Here is a 23,327-nt window from a genome sequence, read left to right on the forward strand (position 1 = left end):
TGAGAAATTAATTGGATTTGGATTATAAATATTTGAGGTTTAATATCTTCAAATTCGCTCTAAATTTGTTGCAAATAGTACTTGAAATTATCAAACTCTATAAAAGCAATTATGATATTTGTCAATTTTCGAATTTTGCATTATCTATTATGATCAAAATTTATATAAGTGAGCTATGTGTCACAAGATAGGAAGTTGTTGTCTTTGATTATAAATTTTTGATGCGACCGCACACAACCTACTTACATTAATCTTTGCCAGTTGGATCTGAAATTTGGAGGCATTTTGCATTCAAGGTAGGCCCTGTATTGATGCAATGCAAACCCCTTAACCCTATACTAGTGCCAAATTTATTAGATCTTTTCTGGTCATTTTTCTCTATTTGAATTTGGGATTTCTCTTTACCATCCAAGCATCAATTACATGCCACATGGGTCCTTATGAAGTTGGATGAACTTTTCTACCAAAACATCATTACTTTGATTATTTTCCTTCATCCTGAAGATCTTAGGACTGAAAAAAGGAAAATCATGTGGATGGGTTTGCGGAAAACTAACTCAGACTCAACCTTGTAACGCCAAAAAATAACCTTCAACAATTTTGAAAATTGTTCATTCAATGACGCATGATTGACTGTAACACCCTACCCTTTGTTTCTTCTGTACCATTTTTCAACTCTAACCCACAGATGATTTGTGGCTTCAAATCTTTGATAAAAACTTCTCGAACATTTAAGCTTTTTTTTCTATGCCCACTCTGTCTTTGTCTTTGTCTTTGTCTTTTCCCTCCTCCAACTTTCTCTACCAAAACATTTTATTTTCTTCTCAAGAAACCCCCTTTGCTTCATCAATGGGAAACATGTTAGTTTTGTACCACTTGATTCAACTAATTATGGAAGCTTGTTGACAGTTTAAAGACCCAAAATAGAGAGATTTTCTCAGAGAGGAAGTGTTCTTTCAGGTTATAGTCGTCAAGCTACACTCAGGGCTTCAATTCTTCTCCGGAGATGCCACGTGGAAGCTCAGTCTCAGATATAGACTTCCATGATGTCTTCGGTGGCGCACCGAGGAGGCCACTAATTCAAGAAACAAAATATGGTTTTGGTGAAACTGAAAACAACACTGATCATTCATCACCTGCCTTCAAAAGAACTGATGAACCGGTTGTTGCTTCATCATCACAGAATCCATGGTCTTGTTTCAGCAAAAAGCCAGTGTTCGGTGAAGAAGAGATGGCCCGGATAAGACGCTCGAAAAGTGATTTCTGCCATGATATTTTTCAAGGGAACCATTCATCGAGTTCTTCAAGGAAGTATGAAATGAATGACCCTTTTGCACCAAGTTCACAGTTAATAAAACCGGCTAGATCTTTGTCACCAAAGCCTGAACCTTTTGGCAGTTCATTCCCTGCTCAATCGAGGTACTGCTTGCCTTCATATTTTTGACATATTACCGGACAAAAAGACAAGATCATAATCAATATATATTGTCAGTTTTTGCAGATTTTTTTTTTCTTGTTTCTTAGTTATGTTTTTAATCTTCTAGTTTCAGTTGCATTTGTATCTATAATGTTTCTGTTGCATCTATATACATTCCCACGTATTCTATGGTAAAAAAGAAGTAAACTTGGCATTTAACAGGTTTAATTCACCCAGCTGATTTCATGTTTCCTCCAATGGCTTATTTTTGCTGCCATTAACTGACTTCCAAGCCTTCCTTCTAAAGTGAGCAAAGAAATGGACCTTCCCAATTTAACCACATCTAAAAGCAAGGATGGGGCTTCCAATGGCTTAAATTATTTGAGAGAGTCGACAAACCCAACTAAGCATGTGGAGACTCAGACAAAATGCAATTCGAATGGAGATTCGAGTAGTTTGGAGATTTCGAAAAACGGCAGCCGATTTCACTTCTCAATATACAAATGGGCAAACATGGGAGGCGTACCAGTAGCCATTCCTTTAAGGGGAAGTGATAGACTCAAAGGGAAGGATAAACTGCAGAGGTGCTCAAGTGCTAATGGATGGATAACAAGTGAAAGCAAAGCAAAGGAACCAAGAGATAAACTGCATAATTGTAAATCTTTTAGAGGAGAGCACGGCAAGAGTGAAAATGTAGGCTCGCTAATTGATTCGAGAAATGAAGATGTAGGGCCCGGTCAAGTTATCGAGGAAGGCAACATTACCAAGTCCGAGTCAGAAATCATAAACAAGCATAAAAGCACTGATAAGAATGTTTCTAAGAGAAAAGTTTCTGCAGTTGAAAAAGCAACTCACAAGCCTCAACCGAAACCTCTGAACTTGATTTTCAATAATGACTACGATGACGAACAAGGTTAGTCTCATATTCCACTTCTACATTATGTGTTTTGGTGCTGATGTGTTGTTTCTTGTATTGTTTTCCTTCAATTATATATATAGGCAATGATGAGATAACTAGAAATTGTGGAAGGAAAGACATTTCTAAAATGAGTGCCAAGAAACAAGATGTAAAGAAAAGGGTTACTTCAAACAATGTAGAAGCCAGTACAACAAGAATAAAACATTCCCCTAGGAACTCTTGGGATGATACAAAAGCCAGAGTTAGAGGAAAGATTAAAGAATTCATCAAAATTTTCAACCAAGATGCTTCATTGAAACCTAGACCGGACACCGCACTACCAGAGAATCATGGCTCTAGTCGGAAGGAAAGAGGTACAGTCCAGCCAGAGATTGAACCAAGTATTAGCATGAATAAAAGGATTGAGAAAATTCACTTGAACAATGTGCTAAAGAAGAAATCATATTCAGATATTCCTGCTGTGAATCACATGTGTAAAGGTGCATCCGATAAGAACATCAATCGCTCGGTGAATGATACCGGTTAGTTTATCTGTTCTCCTTTCACTCTATATGGGATTTTATTTTTCATTATGTTCTTGGAATTCTGCATAATCTGCTTCTGGTGCTTTGGACCACATATAGAGGCAAGTTCATTACTTACATGAACTGCTACGATCAAATAGTTTCTATTTCTACATAATTTGATCTTTCTTTCAATTACTACACCATGATTTTTCATATGTTCAATACTGATTATTCACTTACTCTGTTGGCATCAGTTTCTTATGGCTCCAAGACTATTGTTGAAGATCCAGCAGAGTCATTTGATAACTACATTTTGGTATGCGACTCATCCATTTCTATGAGTTCAAACATACACTTCCAATGACATTATGAATCCAGCATTTTAATCTGAAAACCAGGTTTAGGGTTAATAAGTAAATTGGCCCCGGAGCTCCAAACTATACACCTTTGAATTATTTGTTACTTGGTTACTTGTTAGGAGGAATGATATAATTTTGGCTGAACCTCTAATGAGCTGGTCCACTCTGGCTTTTGACCAGGTGGAAGAACTTAGGCCAGAAGAGAAAATTTTGTCACAATTTGGCATTGATCCTGAAGAAATCATGGTAATAGAGATTATACTAAATAGCTTTATAACCTATGCCCAATTGCACATACATCCATGTTGCTTCAGATCTTTCAGCTGGTACTCATTTAATGCAGGCCATAGATGATAAAATACAGCAATGGTCAAATGGAAAACAAGGCAATATTCGTTCGCTTTTGTCAACCTTACAATATGTAAGTAGTAACGGATCCATCTCATCTCAAGTAAAACTGTCTCTCATGTTTTCACTGAATTACTCTCAAGTCAATACTTTCATTAATGCCCTCAAATATTCAGCAGCTTTAGGCATAGCCCCATTGGTCGAAAACCCAACAGTTCATTTCAAATTTATCAGTCCAGTATTTCATTGATGTAAATGTGAACCTGAGGCCAATATGAACTTTCTATTGTCTCTTAAAAGACTAACATCGGTTGTGTTCGTACACACAGGTTCTTTGGCCCGATAGCAGTTGGAAGCCGGTGCCTCTCGTGGACATAATTGAAGGACCATCTGTGAAAAGATCATACCAAAAAGCTCTACTGTGTCTACATCCAGATAAGCTACAGCAGAAGGGTGCTGCCTCTGATAAAAAATACTTTGCACAACGAGTCTTCGATATTCTGCAGGTAATATATAAATTTGCATAAATTTCTTGAAATGGCGTCGACTTGATTCAATAGATTCTTGATGAATGGTCTTTTATATGTGTATTCTCAATGAACACTTCTATCATATGTAACAAGCTCTCTGTGACAACAGAAGTAATTAGCCATTTGTCAATCCATGCTGGCTTGCCAAATCTGTTTCATATGATCAATTATTGTACTTAAAATTGTCTCCAAGTTAAGACAAATGGGCGAACATTTCTGGGCAGATCCCTTATGGACTTCCACAAGTTTGAAAATTCTTACACATGGGATGACCGGTTGTTTGGCCACAGTTTGTTTAGTCGGCCAACTTTTCTTCTTATTAGGACAATAGCATTTAAATTTGTCAATCTTTAATTCCTTAATGTCTGCTTGTAATTTTCAGGACGCATGGACTCATTTCAACTCACTCGGTCCGGTGTGATTATCCCACGACTATATTCGATTAAGTTTTGACAGAAATCCGAGTTTTCCAAGTTTAATGTTACACTAGAAGAACAACTAAAATAAGTGAATTAACAGATAATTTAATATGTATATGTATATGTATATGTATGTAAATGCATATATCCTTTGAGCAATGGCATGTGATTCAAGAACAGAACTTTTTAACATTATCACCTTCTTTGTACCTATTAGTTTGCAGTTTCTGCAAAAAAATTAAAGTGAAGGGGGGTATTTCACCTTGTTTGAACATTGTAATGGCCTAAAAAGAATATAAAGGTGATTTACGGGTGGTCAATTCTTCGTGTTCATTTACCCATCTTTCTGGCATCTACCATCTTATAGTGAAGAATATTTTCTGCAGCAAAGGCTCCTCTTTCGTTAACTTTGACTGATATTTTTGTACCGGCCATTGAATTTGGAAAATTTGGAAAAAAGTCATCGGTTAATTTTAAGTATTGTGTGAGTAATATGAAAATGAAGCATGCAATTTTATTGATTAAAAACCTAAAAGCATTGGCTTCATTATCTGATGATCCATCAGAGTGAGAAGAAAAAGGGTCCACCAGATAAGGTGCAAATCGGCTTCATGTGTGCAGAGACACAGTCATGACTATGTTGCCTGTTGCGTTTTGACTCTGACTCACTTGTCGTTTTCAAATACATCCAAAAAGAAAAAAGATTGTCATCTTTGGGGCTACTACCACAGACACTGCGCCATAATTTGTGTTACCTTCACCATCTTCTTCCCTTGCCCGTTACATTGTCCTTATTATAGTAAGCAATATATAGTAATCAGCTGTTACTTGAATGGTAGCTGCCTCACTGTAAGGGTGACAAATCCAGAATGATATAAAAAAAAAAAGCATACGAAATTTTAATTAAAATGTTGAAGATTTATTATGTATTAAATTTAAATTTCACCTTTTGTAATTTCTTTTTACTTTATAAAAATATCCACTACTAATGTAAACCATTTTATAAAATTAATAATTTTTTAAGTGAATACTCGATAAAAAATAAATATTTGTTTTTGATGATTATAGTAAGTAGGAATTAATTTATTATGGTTGAAATTACTACCATTATCATTTCAGGACGATATCATTGAGCCAGTAATAATAAGATTAAAAGAAATTATTATTGGAAATAAGAAGTTGGTGGATGGATTTTCCTTTGACAACTAAATTACACCAAATCCACTGCCTAAATTTAATGTTATTTTGACTTGACAGTGACATATGTTGAGAAGGATAACTATAGGAACTATCAACCACTCCTTGAATTCAACTTTCTATTATTACAAGGATGCAATTTAATTCAATTTCAAGAGCTCTTTCTATTTTAGTTACTTCTCTTTTTATTTATTGAAATAGATTGATTGATATGCATCAAATCAAAGTCTATTAAAGCGGTAGAGAGACAATACCAAGGTAGGTCTCAGTAAAGGATTAGCTGGCAATGCCACTGCCAATCGGCACTCTTCCTTCATATATGGACCCTATGATGATTGATGATGGTACAACCATAATGTTCTTCTCATTGGATGTGAGTTTCACGAGCCATTCATTATTATATCCCCCCCAAAAAAGTAGATTGAAATTTGATTTTTTTACATAATTTTGTTGTGGATATTACGCGTTTCAAAAGACAACTAAGGAAGTTAATGGTGTTGGGTGGGAACATGAAGTCAACCGAAACAGCCAAAGCTAAAACGAGACTGTAACTGCAAACTGCAACATATCTCACGTGTTAAGTTATTACGGAATTAGTATGGCTAAGCAATGCCAGAGGGAGAGACAATTTGCTGGAACACACGTGCGTCAGCATCCTATGACAAACACGTGTGAAGTTTATCATCCCAAAAAAATTCAATTAAATTACAACTGTCGCTAAAGTTTTAATTAAATAAATTATTAAAAAATAAAGCGAAAAGGTAAATGAGTGATGTTGGAGCTTGAAGGAAATTGTGCTTGAAAGAATCTTTTGCTTAGGCATGAATGAGATGTAAATATGGGTTGGGTTGATTTCTCTTATCATATGCGGCCTTTAATAGGTCAGTTGGTCACTCCTATGTTAATGTTGCAATATATAGAGATCAAACTAACTGTTATAAATAATAATTAGTTTGTGTATTTTTTTAGGCATAAATCTCAAAATTATATATGAACTTGATTGTGTAATTATATATATAAATTTTAATTTAGTGTAATTATATACGTGAAACTCTAACCATGGTTCAAATATATATTTAAAATTTTAATTTTAATTTAATTATACACATTTTAAAAAATAAATATATTAATTTATTTTTATAGTGAATAAATATAATTATTTATGTATGTAATATATAAATATAAAATAATTTTATATCAATAATTATGTTAATAGTTTATAAAAATTAGATCAAATTAAAATTTTATATATAAAATTATACAAAATTAAAATTTATGTATATAATTACATATTAAACCATTGTTCGTATATAATTTTGATATATATATATATTATTTAAAAGAACAGCTCTCATGGCAAAGAAGATAGAGTCAAGTACTTGCGATGCTTTGACGAGGATGTCTCCATGATAGAGGATATATGTAAAACAATTTTTAACCTATATTTTAATATTTTAAAAAATAAATATATTAAATTAAATTTGAATATGGAAAAGTAAAAAAAGAATAATATTAAACGATAATGATGAAAATGATATTTATAAAATTAATAAAAATTAATCAATGAAATACTGAATAATTATTGATCAATAATTTAGAAACAAATCTTAAAATAATAATAATAAAGAATGAAGCGAGTTGAAGTGAAGTTAATGGTAACACGACCAGTTCCGCCTAAGTTTGCTGTCTTTCACAAATCTCTTCTCCAACTTGTCTTTATCGTATACCAAAAACTGAACATGTCTAAATAATATTAGTTAATGTTTTTGTCCAACCAAAGACAACTATAAGATATAGTACTTTTTATTAAGTTCCCTCACATGTCCAAGCAATACAAGCTTTGGTTTTATTTGGCAAATACTACATTCTTAATACTAGATGAAGTTTTCTATAAAAATAATTATACTTTTTCCCTTTCAAGAACCATATAAAGATAGGTTATAAAACACTACGGTCTAATATGATAAATCAAAATAATAATAATCACAAAATTAAATAAAATAATAAGAATTTCTCTGATCAAAGATTCAACTCTTATTTTAAATGCGGAATAGCTTTAAAATTTATAATAAGGATTAATCATTATAATAGAACATGAATGTAGGGACCAGTTGTTAATATATTTTTTTCCTTGATAAGATAAAAGGGTAGATAAAATAGTCTCCACGAGTCACTGACGAAAAAACGGAAAATGATATTTTATTTGATGTAATTAAGAAGTAAAAAAAAAACAGTAATATATCCGAAAGAAACTGAAAAAGCGTGGCAGTGATTGAGCTGCGAAGTGAGACAAAAAGAAATTTTGTGAGGAAGAAAAAGAAGAATATGCAAAGGCTTTGCTTATTCTTCTTCTTCTTCTTAAATGCTTTGAGGGATTAAGCTTATTCGAAAGGAAAAAGTATCGTCGTCTTCCTTCGCTGCCTCAGAAAAGCTAAACGTTTCGTTCTGTGCTATCTGCGTATTGATTTATTGTAATGGCGTTTGCTTTTTTTTCCGACGCTTGATGGCCTTCTTCTCTGAATCTGTACGTTCTCTCTCCTCCCCCCCCCCTTTCCTTTTTTTTTTTCGCTTTGTTTTCTTTTCGAACATTTCATATCGTTAAAATTAAGGTTTTTAAATCTGTCTGATCTATTACATTGATGTTGTTTTGTTTGACTTATTGTATTTTCTTCTGGTTATGAGCGGTTTCTAGTAGATCTGAAGCGATTCTCTTCTTATGAATTTTTTTCTTCTTTTTCTTTTCCCTTTTCGTGAAGTACATATAAAGATTGCTCCTATTTTTCCCGTATAAAAAAAATGTTGTTGGAGTAATGTTGAAAATCTATTTCCATCTGGATTCTGGAGATGAATTTGGAAAATGTTAGACTTGATTGTTAAATTTATTTCTAAAAATTACTTTTTGTTAATTTAAATTTAATTTTCTTTCCATTTTTAGTTTGGATCCTACTGGATTGGGGTTTCCATTTTTTCTTGTTGACATTTTCTCTTTTTTTCCCCTGGCTATATGACTTAATTCATTGAAAAATCTCCAGAAAGATAAACTATTCATTATGATTTCTATACCCCACGCACAGAGTAATAGTTTTGTATAGTTTCATGTGAAATGCTGGTTAATTAGCTGGCATTGGCCTACTAAAATGAAAAATCGATCACTTCTATACCATCATATTATTTGTCATTTGATAAATCTGTATGCTTCTCCATAACTATGTTACCCAGACTATAAAGTTAAATTTTTTAAAAATGTTTTTCATATATTTGAACATCCTCTGATGCTTTGATACTTGTTGTTCTTGAAACTGCTCTTACGAGATTGTTACGTGTTGTAATACGAGAGCAACGGATTGTACCTTCATCGTCTTCTTTTTTCAGATTCCATTGTAACTTCTCTTGCTCTAACCTCTATGGTGATTGTGAACAGTTGTTTATTTCAAACAAATAGCTAATGTATAATAGTTTACCCCAGGTTGTTGTATAAGGCAATAATTGAAGTCCGGTCTTACTATTGCAAGAAATATGGATTTTGAGTCGAACAAGAGATGGAAATCTATGTCTGTGGTGCCACGTCTGTTGAAAAACAAATCAGCCTCTCGTTGTTTTCTACCGAAGGTGAAGCCAGCTAGTTCTGATCCAGGCTACACACCGGTCTATCTGAATGTATATGACCTAACGCCCATGAATGGCTATTTTTACGGGGCAGGCCTTGGTATCTATCATTCTGGTGTCCAAGGTAGCCATCTTTACTTCTAATAGTATACTTTTTCCCCCTTGTTTTCGTCCTTCTGTAGATCTCAGAATGCATTTAAATTGGATGTGCAGGATATGGTGTTGGCAACTTTGTTGCCATTCTATTGCTCTGTTTTTGAGTCTTTTAAGTTTAGCTTTTTCATAACTTTATCCATATGCTGTACAGTTCATGGTGTTGAATATGCTTTTGGAGCTCATGACTATCCGACCAGTGGTGTTTTTGAGGTTGAACCGCGGCAGTGTCCGGGCTTCAAGTTCAGGAAATCAATATTCATCGGGACCACTTCATTGGACCCTCTCCAAGTAAGGGAGTTCATGGAGTGTAATTCGGCTAGGTTCAATGGTGATACATATCATTTGATCGTCAAGAACTGCAACCATTTCTGCAAGGATATTTGTTACAGGCTGACTGGGAAACACATTCCTAAATGGGTAAATCGACTGGCAAGAATAGGTAAATCCGTATGACATCCCACCACTCGCAAGATTGTACTGTTATCCCAACGTTTTATATTTAAGAAAAACGGAAAGTTCGAGTAACATAGATGTTCACAACGATAAACAATAACCAACCACATCATTTCATTTGTGTTAGGTTCAATGTGCAACTGCATTCTTCCGGAAGCACTGAAGACATCGGTTGTGAAGCATGATCCAAATTATCAGCCATACGATAGCGAGAAGAGGAGGCTGAGGTGTGCCTTCAGTTGCCTATCTTCGGTGTCAATACGGCAGAAGTCTTCGGTACTTTTACAATCACCCTTAAGAGGCTGTCTACCGCTGTGGGAACCAAAAAAATCCAACAAACTTTTGTTGAAGGAAAGGTAAGATAAGGGTACTTTGTTGAAAAAATCAAACAACATTCAGCGTCAAGGCTCCGTGAGCTTGACGATTGCAGATATCTTATTTTAGCGTAGACATCTATAGTTTGTGGAGTATTTTGTAATGTCTGTAAGGATAAACGTGTTGTTAAGATCTGTTTTGAAGATGGCTGATCCACTTCTGTTCCAAAAGCCCTATGTATTAATGCAAGTTTTCGATGATGATGATGACATAGATCATCAACCATTGATTAGAGTTGGGCTTTCCAGTTTCCAGCATTTTGATAACCACGTCTTGCTTTGCTTTGCTCTGCTCTGTTCTGTTCATGTTTTGTTTTTTAATAATAAAACTTGGCAACCTTAATTGAAACATAGAACTTGAACAAGTATAGAGCCAAGCCAATTAGCCAACCAAGAGGTTCTTTCTTCTACGTACCCTCCAAAACCGTTTGTCTCGTTTCAGCTTTACTTAAACATCACGGACATGTAATGATGGAGACGAGATAGGATGATTTCACTAAGTCCAAACCTGAACCCTATTCAACTTTTATGCGTATACATTCAAATTACGTTAGTAGTAAAACTTAACCAAGCTGAGGATGGTTTAATTACAAAAATTGTGCTACATGAACATTTAACAGATCACGATATACAAAATCGGGGCATTCCTTTCTAGCATATCAAGAGCAGATATAGGAAGGCAGGGGAAGAAATGGATTTTGTAGTAACTCTTTATTATCCTAACCAAGAGCTCTTTCTTGGAAGAGAGTCCATGTCCAATTCCAAGTAAAGAACAAACCAGAAATTTCAAAGGAGCTCCAGGACTCTTTACTCAAGAACTTGGGACTAAGATATTGTCTAAAGATGATTGCATGAAGTAAAGAAACTCCTCTTAACTGGAAGTGGAAGATGAGAGAAGGCAAAGCCCAGTAGTGGAAATAAATACTATTTGTTTGAGAACCTATGATGTTGTCTAAAGATTATGAGAGAAGCTGACATATGACAACCACAAAAAAAAAGGAATTTGCTTCCCATTAACCAGATGAATACATGTAAACTGAGTCAAACAAAACAAATATACTAATATTCATTATGAAACATCAAGTTTCAGTAACCAGGATTTGGGTTAACAACACCTGTACTAATTCAACAATGAACTTATAGCACAAATCCATATGCAATCACTGTCTGTGTATACGCTTATTAACAAAAGAAAATGTAAATCGAGAGAATCACAGTTTTTTCTTCTCAAGATTCAGTAAATGACTAAATGTAATAATAACAATAATAATAAAGATTGGTGAAGCAAGTTTCCTGTGATCATACCTAGCATGAAACCCAGTTTTTATGGGTACTAATAAGGGCGGAGAAAAGCCCGGCGCAAGACAACAAAAGAGGATCCGTAAACCTTCCTTTGCCGTCTCGAATATCAGCCAATGCCATTAACCCATCAGCGATATCTTGAACAACTGAAAGTTGCTTCATCAGTTTCTTTTCTCTCAATTTCTTCCTCCTTTCTTCTTCTTCCGTACGCCCAACTCCTCTTGAAATCGCGATTTCGATACTCGAATTCAAGCACGCCTCGTCTTCCTTAATCCTCTTTAAATCCCTAAGCTTAAGGCTAATACTTCCGATGTACCCAATCAACTCAGCCCAAGCACTGATCTTTTGTAAATTGCGGGAATGTTTGGTGTCGATTAATCCTGATTTCGCCAACCAAATAAACTGTTCGACGAAATAGTATAAACCTCGCCGCCGTAGGCGATAACCGAGAGGAGAATCTCTTCCTTGGAATCAAAATGGGAGTTCCTCAAAGCGTTGACGTCCTGAACGAATTTCCCGAGCCGAAATGCTTTCCGACTCAGCCCGACGCTCGACTCGAAACTCTTGAGTTGGCGAGTTAGTGGGACCGTTTCCTGGAGAACCGAGGAGGCTAATATGATATTGGTAGCGTAACGAGAAATCTTGAGGAGCTTGTCGACGCCGTCTCTCTTCGCGAGGTAAACTTCGAGATGGTTGAGGAAGTCCTTTCCTTTGGGCTCCGATTGGGTGGTTGCGGTTTGGGAGGGAGCAACGGTTGAAGCATTGGCATCCATGGGGGTTGAGAGAGAGAGAAGCCAATAAACTGGAGGAGAAAATGGGAGGCGAGAGTGTGAATCAGAGGAACATTCTTGGTTCATAGTATGAAACGGCGACGTGCGGATGCATTTGAAATTTGGAAGTGTCAACTTCAGCAAAGCATGAGAGATATGAATTGGTATGCGTGCCAAATCCGAAGTCCAAAAGATGGTTTGGGCCCATAAACCATGCGAGAGTCCATATATCAAAATGGATGTGGGTTGATTATAAGGACCAGGTCAATGGTGATAATATAGCCGTTGGCTTATCATTTCATTGCTGGATTCTTTATCCCAACGGTAAGGAAATGATAACAACGTTCCCTGCAATGCAAAGCCACTACTTTCCCAACCATTTTACATATTACCAACTGAATACGACCCTTAGCCTAAGTCCCTTTGGTTCCTTTATCATCAATTTTTCTTTATCTTTTGGACCAAAATGAAATACAACCCTTTATTTATTCACCTTCGGATTTTTACTATATTTCATAATCATTACAAGATAAATTTCATGATTAATCATAAAAGAAGGATTATTTACTTCTTCTTTTATAATCATGTCCAACTGTGATCATAATTAATCTTTGTAGGATCTTTCTTCTTTTCCATTTTTTTTTAAGATTACAAAATCAGCAGTGATGATGATTACAAGATAATTTCCATGATTAATCATTGATAATTAACAATAATTTACCTTTGTTTAATTAGGGTTAAAGTAGCACACACAATAAGGTTAATTTTTTTATTATTAAGTGAATTAATTTAAATAAGTTTAAATTGTAATAGAGTTAATATTTGTTATATAAAAAAGTATCTAAAAATACTTTTTTTCGAACTCCATGAGATGGCTTGATAGTTAGAGTGTTCATCACCCCAAGTATAGTATGCGTTCAAGTCACGTTAATCGTATTTATTCTTCGACTTTTATCCGATTTTTGTATTTCACCAAAAAAAATTATTTTAATTTAACTTTATTTAATTATTTTTAATAATATCAAAATTAAATTGATTCTGGATCGTATTTCACCGTTTAATCAGCATGCTACAATGGCTTATTTCATTATCTCTTAGAAATAAATGTAACTAAGGCTTTGTTTAGGATAAAATTATAGGAGTAGCTTAGAGTTGAAGGTATAAAATTTTTGGGTGGTTATCCTTTATGAAAAAATTACTAGTGATACAATTATAAAGGCTGGGCAACTAGCTCAAGTCACGCAAGGCAGGGGCCAATTTGGTACATGAAAACAAATAAATTCAATCCCTTCCAAAATGGGTTTGAAACCGACACGCGGCCACATCACCGGTTAAAACCGGTAACTTGCCCTTTACGGTTATTCCTTTTTAAAAACCTTCGGCGATTCCTCTGTTTCTTTTCGTCGTTTAGTATTTTTCCTCTGCTTTTCTCCGACTCCTCTCCTCCTTCGTCCTCAAAAACCCAAAATTTATCCACTATATCCTGACCGTTTTGCCCTCCCAAAATCCCTTTTATTCCTTCTCCTACCACTTCAAAAAGTGAAAAAGGAAAAAGGGCGTGGCTTCGAGTTAAATGTTTTTGAAGCTCAAATCAGGCTGAAAAACACTTCGCATTTGAAGGTTTCACTCACTTTTCGAAGCAATGTCGGTAGCCACGAGGCCCAGGTCGTCGGCGAAACCGCTAACGGAACCGCGAGCGATTCTCGGTCCGGCCGGGAACAGAGTTAGGGTTTCGGACGAGTCGAAGAGAAGAACCGAAGCTCTAAAAAAGCCACAAAGACCGAAAGTTCCGGTCTCTCAGAGCCCAAAGTCCGTTGTACAAAGCAATGTCTCCGTCGACAGTTGCTGTTCCTCTGACTCTTCATCGAGCAATTCCTCCTTCAAAACGGCAAGCTCTAGGAAAACCGTTAAGCAAAACGGGGTGAAGCAAGCCAAACCCAAGGTTGCTTCGACGGCTGACGAGGTTGTCACTGAAATTTCTCCGGCAATGTCGGGACCGTTAAAACGATGTGATTGGATCACGCCGTTTTCTGGTAAGTTAGTTAAACAGAAAACTATCTTAAACTACTGATTTTTTTAGGTAAAATTTTCAATTTTACTGAGGAAGTTAATCTCTTTTTAATGTGTATAGTTGCATTTTACTAGATATAGGAACTTAGCGGTGCCTAATAAATGGTGATAACGTTGAGGCTTTAACCATTTAATGTTTTACTCAAGTCTTCTCTGCTGGAGAAGTTGAAAGCTTTTATTACATGACATAGTGCTTCGAAAATGACACCAAGTTGAAGTAAATGTCTGGAAATTCAGTGATTTCCTCTCTTTTTTCATGCAATTATTTTTCTTTAATTTTGTTGTTGATGTTGCTGTCAGGATTACAATGTACTGTCCCTTTTTATGATAGTTAGGTAGCATAGTTCTCATTAGATCATAGGCAATTACCGTTATAGTTTCAAGCTGATGACCCCAGCAAGCTTCTGATATTGAGAAATGCAAATTACATCTGCATTCTTTTTTTGGAAAGTTACCTCACATTGAGGTTTATTTGGTATTGAATTAGACCACTATTGAAAAGGCTACTCTCTTTTTTACCAGTGAAATCTCTGACCTGTTTAGGAATGAAGTTTGGTTTGGCCAGAACCGGCATACCGGCCTTTTTCTATTAGATTTGAGGCTATTATAGAATCACTTGTTGTGTTATACAATATAACAGCTTGTGATTCCATTAACTTTTCTAATGTTTTTGAACTTTTTAACAATCAAAAACTAGGTGCATGCGTGTATCAATCTTGCTAATATTCACTAATGGCTTGTCCTCGACTATGTCCTGGGAATTGGGATAACTTGATGTTTAGAGTTTAATTATTTGTGCAGACCCTTTGTATACTTCTTTCCATGATGAAGAGTGGGGTGTTGCGGTTCATAATGACAGGAAGCTGTTTGAGCTACTAGTCTTTTCGCAAGCTTTAGCTGAACTCAGCTGGCCAACGATTCTCAAAAAGAGGGAGATATTCAGGTATCTTTGTCATTAGTCTCTCTACGAACTGAACTAGGACGTGACGAGATACTTCCTTGATTCTTTATTTTCCTCTCTTTAGGTTTTCTTCTATTTATTCGTTCCTTTATTTTCTAAGCTGTCAACATAAAAGGAGATAAGAGATGGTAGAAGAAGAATGCTTTTGATCAATGTTCTATTACTTGTTTGATTCTTTTTTCAGGAAGCTTTTTGACAATTTTGATCCATCATCAATGGCACAGTTTACCGAAAAGAAGATGTTATCATTGAAAGTTGATGGTTGTCTATTGCTTTCTGAAGCGAAGCTTCGTGCAATCGTGGAGAATGCTAAACTTATTCTTAAGGTATCATCTGGTTATCTTATTAGGGAAAAAGAGTGGAAAAAGGGCAAGGCTTTAAGTCAAACCCGTAGCATCAAATCTTTCATATTTCCTTGTTTTGTTTCATGTCTAATGTAATAGCAAGCAAGCATTGACAACTTCTAAAACTGATAATTGTTGCTTCTGCAAACTCTCTTCCCCTCCCTACGCGCGTAAAACAAACTTAAAAAGGCATCAATTTGCCTATAGCAGCTGGATTAAGTTTGAAGGGAACAAAAGATTACCTTTTATGCTAAAGCCCCGTGGTTTATTGAAATATTGCAGGTTCAGCAGGAATTTGGCTCTTTCAGCAGCTATTGCTGGGGATCTGTAAACCACAAGCCGTTAAGAAATGCATTCCGTTATGCGCGTCAAGTACCGGTTAAGACCCCAAAAGCTGAAGTCATGAGCAAGGACATGATGCGGAGAGGCTTCTGCTGCGTGGGACCTACTGTTGTTTATTCGTTCATGCAAGTGGCCGGTATTGTTAATGATCATCTTGTAACTTGCTTCAGATACCAAGAATGCAATGCAACCGTCAAAAAGGACATAAAACCAAAGATTGAGGAAATAGAGAGACTAACTAAAGATGCAGATAACATTTGCTTATCTCGCTAGTGAATGCCTGAGCCACACGCCACCTTTACCTTTCTCTTGACTAATCACACAGATCTTAGTAATGAGAAGATTTTAGTAGCAAGAGACTGATGATGACTTAGATGTTCCGAAATATTTGGTTAGTATTTCCCTCACCGTATTGTATCGTGTTTCTTCATCCTCTTCTGTGTCATCTACCCAACCTATGTGTTCCTTGTAATTGTGTTTGCCTCTGTAGAGCTTTATAACACTAGTTTTTAAGGCTTAAACCTGCTGTTCTCTTATCATTTGGTGGTTGTAATAAAATTTCAATCTTTATAGATATTCATTGTTTGTTTCGAGTTACTACTTTCTTGCTACATATCTCGTGTCTGTATCATTTGAACAGTTGAATTGCATGATATATGGTTATGGGAAATGCTTATAATTAGATAAAATGATACGATGACGACATAAAGCTACATAGCAGATGGGCCAACCTTCGAATGGAAACAAAATGAAGACTCAAATCAACCGAAGAGATGTAGATAAGACCAGGCCAGACCACTCCAATCAGAGTCCGGTCATGCGCAATACCTAAAACATGTTCTCTCATTATTATAATTATTTGACGCCCATCGTTGTAGTGAACGTGGTATTTGTCGGGGGCCAATCCCCATCATAGATGCAGCCAACTCTAGCGTAGAAAACAGTGTTGGCAGTGGGTGGGAGGTCATCAGCTAAGTTTAGTACGACTAGATTTGCTTCTTGGTTAGGTGATTGCCACGTAAATAGAATGGAATCTCAGCACTGAATATAGAAAATTTGCTTACCAACATGATCAAATAATTCAATACAACCATTTAACAGTACAAACCAGTACAACAATATCATTCTCTGCGGTTTTACCCAAGACTACAAAACCTAAGAGGAAAAGATTTAAGCAACTCTATCACAACCAGAAATATACCACAGTATCTACAAGTAATGCTTATAAAAACAACCCCAATTCCCTAAGGATTCAACCAGGGAATGCGAGTATCAACCGACTGAAATAGAAACGAAACAATGCGGATGAAACTGTTAACTCTTCTGCCACCTTTGTTCTATGATTTCCAGCTTTCACTGAGTGGATGAAACAACAATCAACGCTCTTTAGTATCTGACTGTGAGAACCGAGAATCAGGAAGGGCAAACTGGCTCTTTCTTCTGTTGTAACACGCTTTCACAACAATCACTCCGACTGTTAGCCTCTTTTCAACATCGAGCTTTCCCACTTCCGAGTGTGAGTTCCAGATCATCCAATCCTACCTCGTGAATCCTTTCACCCTCCCACGGCTTTACCTGTCCGTTCTCAAACTGAAACTCTGAAACTCGCCCTTGCTCTCCAATAAAACCGGTGGGCAAACTTTGTGGAGCCAAAGGTTTTACAAGATTGAATGTTGGCGAAGTCGGCACTTGAGATGTAGAAGGTGCAAACTTTTGAAAGCTTATCCATTGACCAGATTCAACTGTGGACGTGTCTGATTCATCACATTCGGGTATAGTAGCAGGGGCATGGAAATGACGATGGGTTGGACTAGCTGGTGCAGAGACAGCATAAAAAGGGTAGTTAAAAGAGGCCATGGACTCTTTGGCAAGGGCCTCCCAGTTGGGAATGGGCTTAGGATTTCTGGAGGTTGGAGAAGAAAGTGGTGGTGTCACGGGGGCACTATTAGAGATTCTGAGAGGAGGCAGAGACGAAGGAATGGCGCTTCTGAGGAACGGAAGGAGACTAGATGGATTATTTGCATCAGTCCTAGTGGGACTGGGGAAGGAAGAGGAGGAAGGACTGACTTGACATGAAGGAATTGGACTTGGAAATGCAGAAGATAAGGGACTAGGATTTTGGGAAGAATATGGGGTAATTTTAGCTGAACTGCCTGCTATATCAATCGGAGGTGGCTTACATCCCTGGACAACAAATCCAATTAAAAACCAAAAATTATCAACAAATCAAAGCTCAAGAGGATTATCCAAGAAAAAATAGCAGCTAATCAAGAAAATTTGTTCACAGTCCAGTCAATAAAGTTTCAGTTCCAACACAGATCAATAGATTATTCCCTTTAAGTAAGAACTACTGTTTTCATGTAGGAATGTCTTTTGATTTTTCCAATATTCCAAGCAAGCAAACAGAAGCCAAATCAAACTGAAATAAAGCAGATCAAGTAAAAAAACCCAGAAAGCATAACCAAACTAAAATCACTATGGGAACTAGATCCAACTAAATTACAACCAAAACAAAATGAGCAGAGAAGGAAAAGAGTTGCATCTTGTTTGAACAGATCTACCATTTTGTGAATAGTGAAAAGAAGAGGAGAAGGGTAAATTAGGTACCTTTCGATAAGTGGTGCCATCATCTTCAACAACCCAACCAGCCTCGGCACAAAGAGCTTTGAGGACCTCGTTGTTATCACAGTGCTTGGGCAGATTATAATTTCCTTGAGCTCTCAGCCCAGTATATATCTTAGCAGCGATAGCTCTTCTCCTCCTCTCCCTCCTCCTGTTGTTCTCTCTCTCCCTCCAAGAAGGTTTCCTCCTTGGCACTGGTGCCGGCGTCGACGTCGCCCCATCTGACGTCATATCTCCGAATCTACAACAACGGTGAGGGGAACGTCGTGAGGTGCGTTGTAGAGGATTAAAATTATTAAAAATAAAAGAAAAGAAAAAGAAAAAATGAAGAGGAGAAGAGAAATAGAAATAAGGAAGGAGAGGCTCACGAGGAATACGCTTTTCCTTCGCTGGAAAATAAAATAAAAATAAAGAAGAAACAATAAGAAAAGAAGAGAAAGGAAACACACACTCTGCTTTTTTTAATAGAAATTATACAACGCGAGTGAGTACATCAAGGCTCGCTTTAATTAAAAAAGAATAGAAGAGAGAGGAATTGAGAGCGTTGGATTAGGGGAGTGAACGGGGGATGATTGGGACACGTGGAAACAATGTGGAAACGTGGGGAAGCGGGACAAAGGAAGGGGAAAGTACTGTTACGAGTAATAATAGCAGTAGCATAAAGAACTAAAAGAAGGGGAAAGGTGGGACCAAGTCGTTGGAGAGGATGGGACCCCACCGGATACGAGCGTATCAGACAGCTCATCTGATCAGTTTCTAACATCAGGGTTCTTGTCGGCTTTCTTTTATTTGTTTACATAAACAAATACCACTAAATGCACAATATACTCTCTCTAAAATAATAAAATTAAATATCTTTCTCAACCAAAATCTGATTATGATAATTAGTGAGCTACTTACGGCCCAATTAAAATTATTATGGAGTCATCATCTTTAAAATCCAACAAAACAGTCGAGGAGCAATTAAAAAAAAGCATGTCCATCGCCTACCATACCATCAATGTGTATCCAAGGCCAAGGCGATGATCACAGCTGATGATTTTCCAACATGACAAAAAGGCCCCAACACCGTGTATTTTAGTGCCATACGGTACATCTTAAGTTGCAACCTAGAGTGAGTTAAAAACGTGTGGGTAAATAATTACTGGGAGTATATAGTATTGGCAACAACATGTAATATTATAAAAATTAATTTGTGTTAATTGAGTGAAAGAAGAATATATTTATAAAAATATTCATGAAGCAATGGTGCAAGATTTACGTACAAAGCTTTACTAATTTCGTGATCTATTCTAATTGGTAATTTTTAATTAATTTATTTATAAAATTTATAAAATATTTTTTAAGTAAATTTTAACTGAATCGATAAATAGTTAACTCATGATATTAATTCGGTAAAATATTTTATAGTAGCATTGGTGAGCTTGAAACACTTTCACATATATAGGATTGGTTAAATCGTAACATTATAAGTTTACAAACACATTAGTTAATATTTGGTACATTGGTATTTTTTTTTTTTTACATTTCACAAGTAATTTTAAAATTATTATTTTTAAATATTATATTATATCCCTTTTTAGACATTTGGTTAATCTCGTCTAAAAGTATCAAGTATTTTTAAATATACGTATATTAATTCACCGGTTTAGACTTTGAGTTTAGAAAATTTCATATTTGGGCTTTTAGACTTTTTCATCATTGGTGCGAAGTTGTTTGTATTAGGTGTAATTTTCAACTTTCTTTTTTCTTAGCCATCTTTAATAATTAGTCAAAATATTTTCAACTTTGTTTTATGCTGAAATGAATGGTGAAAAAGATAAGTACATTTTGATCGTGTGCCGAATGATAATATAATAATTGTTAACGAATTAATTATTAGATAGGATGGGTTTAGGAATAATCAAAATCTATTAACAAAATAATATCATATCATTTTTTATTCAACTAATAAACTTAAATTTGTTATTTGTTTAATTTTGATCATTAAAGTGTGAATTATAGACATTAATGAAGTAGAAAATGAAAAATATTTATCCAAACTCAATGAGCAACAAACTGATAGGTCTAAATCCTATCCTCAACACCACTCATTATTGACCTAACTCTCTTGTGTTATAGTGTCCTTCTACAACACTGTACGTAACATTGACAAACTCCCATTTTAAGTGACCCACATTATCTCCATGTAGTCCATTCTTTGACTAACGATTTCACTGTAATTTTTTTCAAATATGTTGGACGGTATATCAACAAGTCGATGCCTGTTTCATATTTTGGAAAAGAAAGAGAAAACTGTAATCCATCACCATAATTCAAATTAATGAATCAACTAAAATGTAAGTAGGATGATAAAAAGTTTGTATTTAAATCTTTAATTTATATATCGAAGATGATTCCATCCCTAAATAAATGCAAGGGGGAATGTACCGTTTGATTTAATTTTTAGTTTTATGGCGCGCGAGACTTAACGCTGGAAGCATACAACTCTATTTGCAATAGATTACGTGAGCTCATCCGACGACCGATGTCCACCTCCTCCTCCTCCTCCAACGAAATTTACCGGTTTTATAAATAAAAACACAAACTGCGGTGGGGTTTAGAATTTAACGCTGGTTAGTTCCTCTTTTTTAATTTGTATATATATTGAGTCAATTTGGTTGATAAGAACTATAGGTTTAACGACGTCGTTGGGGGTAACATTAAATAAAGATGAAGAATGGCTCCTTTTTCTAGACCTAAGAGTACATAAAATAATGTTCTAATCATTTAATCCTCATCTCAGTCACTTAAGGTGAAGTACGCGTTCTAACTTTCTCTTCCATGACAGCGTTGTCATGTTTTTCAAAATAACTTATTTAAAATTATTTTTTACATCACTTTTTTAAAATAAATTTTGATCTCACATTCATTAACACATTGATTTGTAATATTTTAAAAAACAAAATCTGCAGTGATATTTAAATTTTATTTATAAAATTAAATTATTTTATATATAAAATTGTCGAGTATTTGTTCTATTGTATCCTCCTGAATGGCTCATTCACACCTATATATAAGTTACGATCCACTGATGTAACGTATAAGTCATGCACGGTGACACGCTATCCACCTTAAGTGTTACATGTGTCTTCGCAGAATGAGATCATGCAAGTGACGGATACTCATAATGGGTGAGCTTTTGAGAAATTCTGTAACACCCCTAACCCTTATCCATCACCAGAACAGGGTTACGAAACATTACCAGACTTTTCAGATCAAACACATTCAAAACACATCAGAACAGTATGCCTAGGTATCTAACCAATGTACCCTTATAGGTACCACAATTATATCACCGAAACACATCAATAAGACGTCATATAAATCCAATTTGTAAAGATACTAAATTCATCCTAATTTGCCTATATCATGTTCATTTATGCACTAATTTAAAACATATTATATTATAGCCTTAACATAACATATACTCATATGTATATAATCGACCAATATTAACTTATAATCTTATTTACAATCAACTCACAAAATAGTTAACATTTAGACGCCCTAGGTACATGCCGACACAAAAAGAAAAAACATTACCACGTTTTGAGTTCGGAATCGTTGATGGATGCTGAATTGGCGATCAAACTTAAGTACCTAACCTGCGCACGGAAAACAAAATCGTACACTGAGTATAAACTCAGTGGTATTTCTATAATCCGAATATTAAAGGCAATATAATTTAATATATATATTTAATCACACAATAACATTAATCATTCAATTAATCAATTCATCAACACATCATTTATAACATATTCAATTCTCATCTCTTACTATTTCAAATCTCATACTTGCTATTCAAATAGTTTTTCACATTCAATGTTTTCAATACCAATCATAGTATCATTTCATTTAATCACCCCTATTAACACGAGTAGAACTATGACGAATACACAGATCCAACCAAAATATACCAGTTTGGTACCCAGCACCTCATCGGATAATTCGAAGTAATAATTTGACACTTAGTGTCTCATCGGCTAAATCGAAGTAAATTGACACTCGGTGCCTCATCGGCTAAACCGAAGTAAATTGGCACCCAGTGCCTCATTGAATTAATCCGAAGTAATAGATTGACACCCAGTGTCTCATCGACTCGAAGTCGAAGAAATTCGTAAACTCTTCCAATCCTATGGCATGCCATCTATATCTGACCCAGCCCAATACAGTTAATAGGGTTTAATTTCACTTTCCAATGATAATATCTAATATCATATTTTCCCAATATTACATTTACACACATATATTCATAATATATATTCCAATTCAATTCAATCAATATAAATTTAATAATTTTATCATATACCAATTCAATCTATTTCAACTGCAAGACACAAATATTCTCACCTCAACACTTACCGTATACATTAAATAAAAATTACAACAATTAATAACTAGCTTCGAATTATAGAAATACAAGCCAGAAATTCCAAGCTATTCCTCGTTGACTTTATCTTTCCCCTTTTTAGTTGATAGTTCTGGTACGATGTTAGATACGTAATTAAAACAATTAAAATTTATCAACACAATACAATTTAAATTTTATATTGAATATTTCAACTTTTTACTCAACATTTGTCTAAA

The 23,327-nt window shown here is 35.3% G+C and overlaps 4 protein-coding genes, 1 long non-coding RNA gene and 1 pseudogene across 12 annotated transcripts; 3 read left to right on the top strand and 3 right to left on the bottom strand.

Moving 5' to 3' along the window:
* Positions 1-118: 118 nt before the first annotated feature.
* On the top strand, positions 119-4,818 carry LOC107960400 (J domain-containing protein required for chloroplast accumulation response 1). Of its 7 annotated transcripts, XM_041113854.1 has the most exons (9): positions 119-1,419; positions 1,640-2,330; positions 2,417-2,689; positions 2,786-2,857; positions 3,097-3,158; positions 3,382-3,447; positions 3,545-3,622; positions 3,879-4,055; positions 4,462-4,818. In XM_041113854.1, exons 2-9 carry the CDS (start codon positions 1,736-1,738, stop codon positions 4,498-4,500), a joined length of 1,362 nt encoding a protein of 453 aa, XP_040969788.1. In that variant the 5' UTR covers positions 119-1,419; positions 1,640-1,735; the 3' UTR covers positions 4,501-4,818. The 7 variants fall into 7 exon arrangements, with proteins under 7 accessions (XP_040969788.1, XP_040969784.1, XP_040969789.1 ...); XM_041113850.1 differs by having other exon boundaries at positions 2,417-2,857; XM_041113855.1 differs by lacking the exon at positions 3,382-3,447.
* A 3,027-nt stretch (positions 4,819-7,845) lies between these two features.
* LOC107960398 (deSI-like protein At4g17486) lies at positions 7,846-10,551 on the top strand. 2 transcript variants are annotated; one of them, XM_016896735.2, is made up of 5 exons: positions 7,887-8,219; positions 9,068-9,075; positions 9,162-9,425; positions 9,609-9,896; positions 10,038-10,551. In XM_016896735.2, the coding sequence occupies exons 3-5, from the start codon at positions 9,212-9,214 to the stop codon at positions 10,268-10,270; spliced, it is 735 nt and encodes a 244-aa protein (XP_016752224.1). In that variant the 5' UTR covers positions 7,887-8,219; positions 9,068-9,075; positions 9,162-9,211; the 3' UTR covers positions 10,271-10,551. The 2 variants fall into 2 exon arrangements, with proteins under 2 accessions (XP_016752223.1, XP_016752224.1); XM_016896734.2 differs by lacking the exon at positions 9,068-9,075 and having other exon boundaries at positions 7,846-8,219.
* Positions 10,552-11,325: 774 nt separating this feature from the next.
* Positions 11,326-12,550, bottom strand: LOC107960397 (peroxisomal membrane protein 11A-like; annotated as a pseudogene).
* A 1,054-nt stretch (positions 12,551-13,604) lies between these two features.
* Positions 13,605-16,670, top strand: LOC107960395 (probable GMP synthase [glutamine-hydrolyzing]). The gene is made up of 4 exons (XM_041113857.1): positions 13,605-14,389; positions 15,228-15,369; positions 15,572-15,713; positions 16,014-16,670. The coding sequence occupies exons 1-4, from the start codon at positions 13,999-14,001 to the stop codon at positions 16,344-16,346; spliced, it is 1,008 nt and encodes a 335-aa protein (XP_040969791.1). The 5' UTR covers positions 13,605-13,998; the 3' UTR covers positions 16,347-16,670.
* LOC121229446 (uncharacterized) lies at positions 15,764-16,106 on the bottom strand. Its single transcript, XR_005927192.1, has 2 exons — positions 15,974-16,106; positions 15,764-15,893 (listed from the first exon to the last, which is right to left on the bottom strand). It is a non-coding gene; the product is annotated as an uncharacterized lncRNA (long non-coding RNA).
* A 445-nt stretch (positions 16,671-17,115) lies between the features above and the next one.
* LOC107960396 (protein BRASSINAZOLE-RESISTANT 1) lies at positions 17,116-19,193 on the bottom strand. Its single transcript, XM_016896733.2, has 3 exons — positions 19,064-19,193; positions 18,681-18,936; positions 17,116-18,257 (listed from the first exon to the last, which is right to left on the bottom strand). The coding sequence occupies exons 2-3, from the start codon at positions 18,924-18,926 to the stop codon at positions 17,562-17,564; spliced, it is 942 nt and encodes a 313-aa protein (XP_016752222.1). The 5' UTR covers positions 18,927-18,936; positions 19,064-19,193; the 3' UTR covers positions 17,116-17,561.
* Positions 19,194-23,327: the final 4,134 nt, after the last annotated feature.

Source organism: Gossypium hirsutum, chromosome A05 (assembly GCF_007990345.1).
Source record: "Gossypium hirsutum isolate 1008001.06 chromosome A05, Gossypium_hirsutum_v2.1, whole genome shotgun sequence".
Classification (NCBI taxonomy): Eukaryota; Viridiplantae; Streptophyta; class Magnoliopsida; order Malvales; family Malvaceae; genus Gossypium; species Gossypium hirsutum.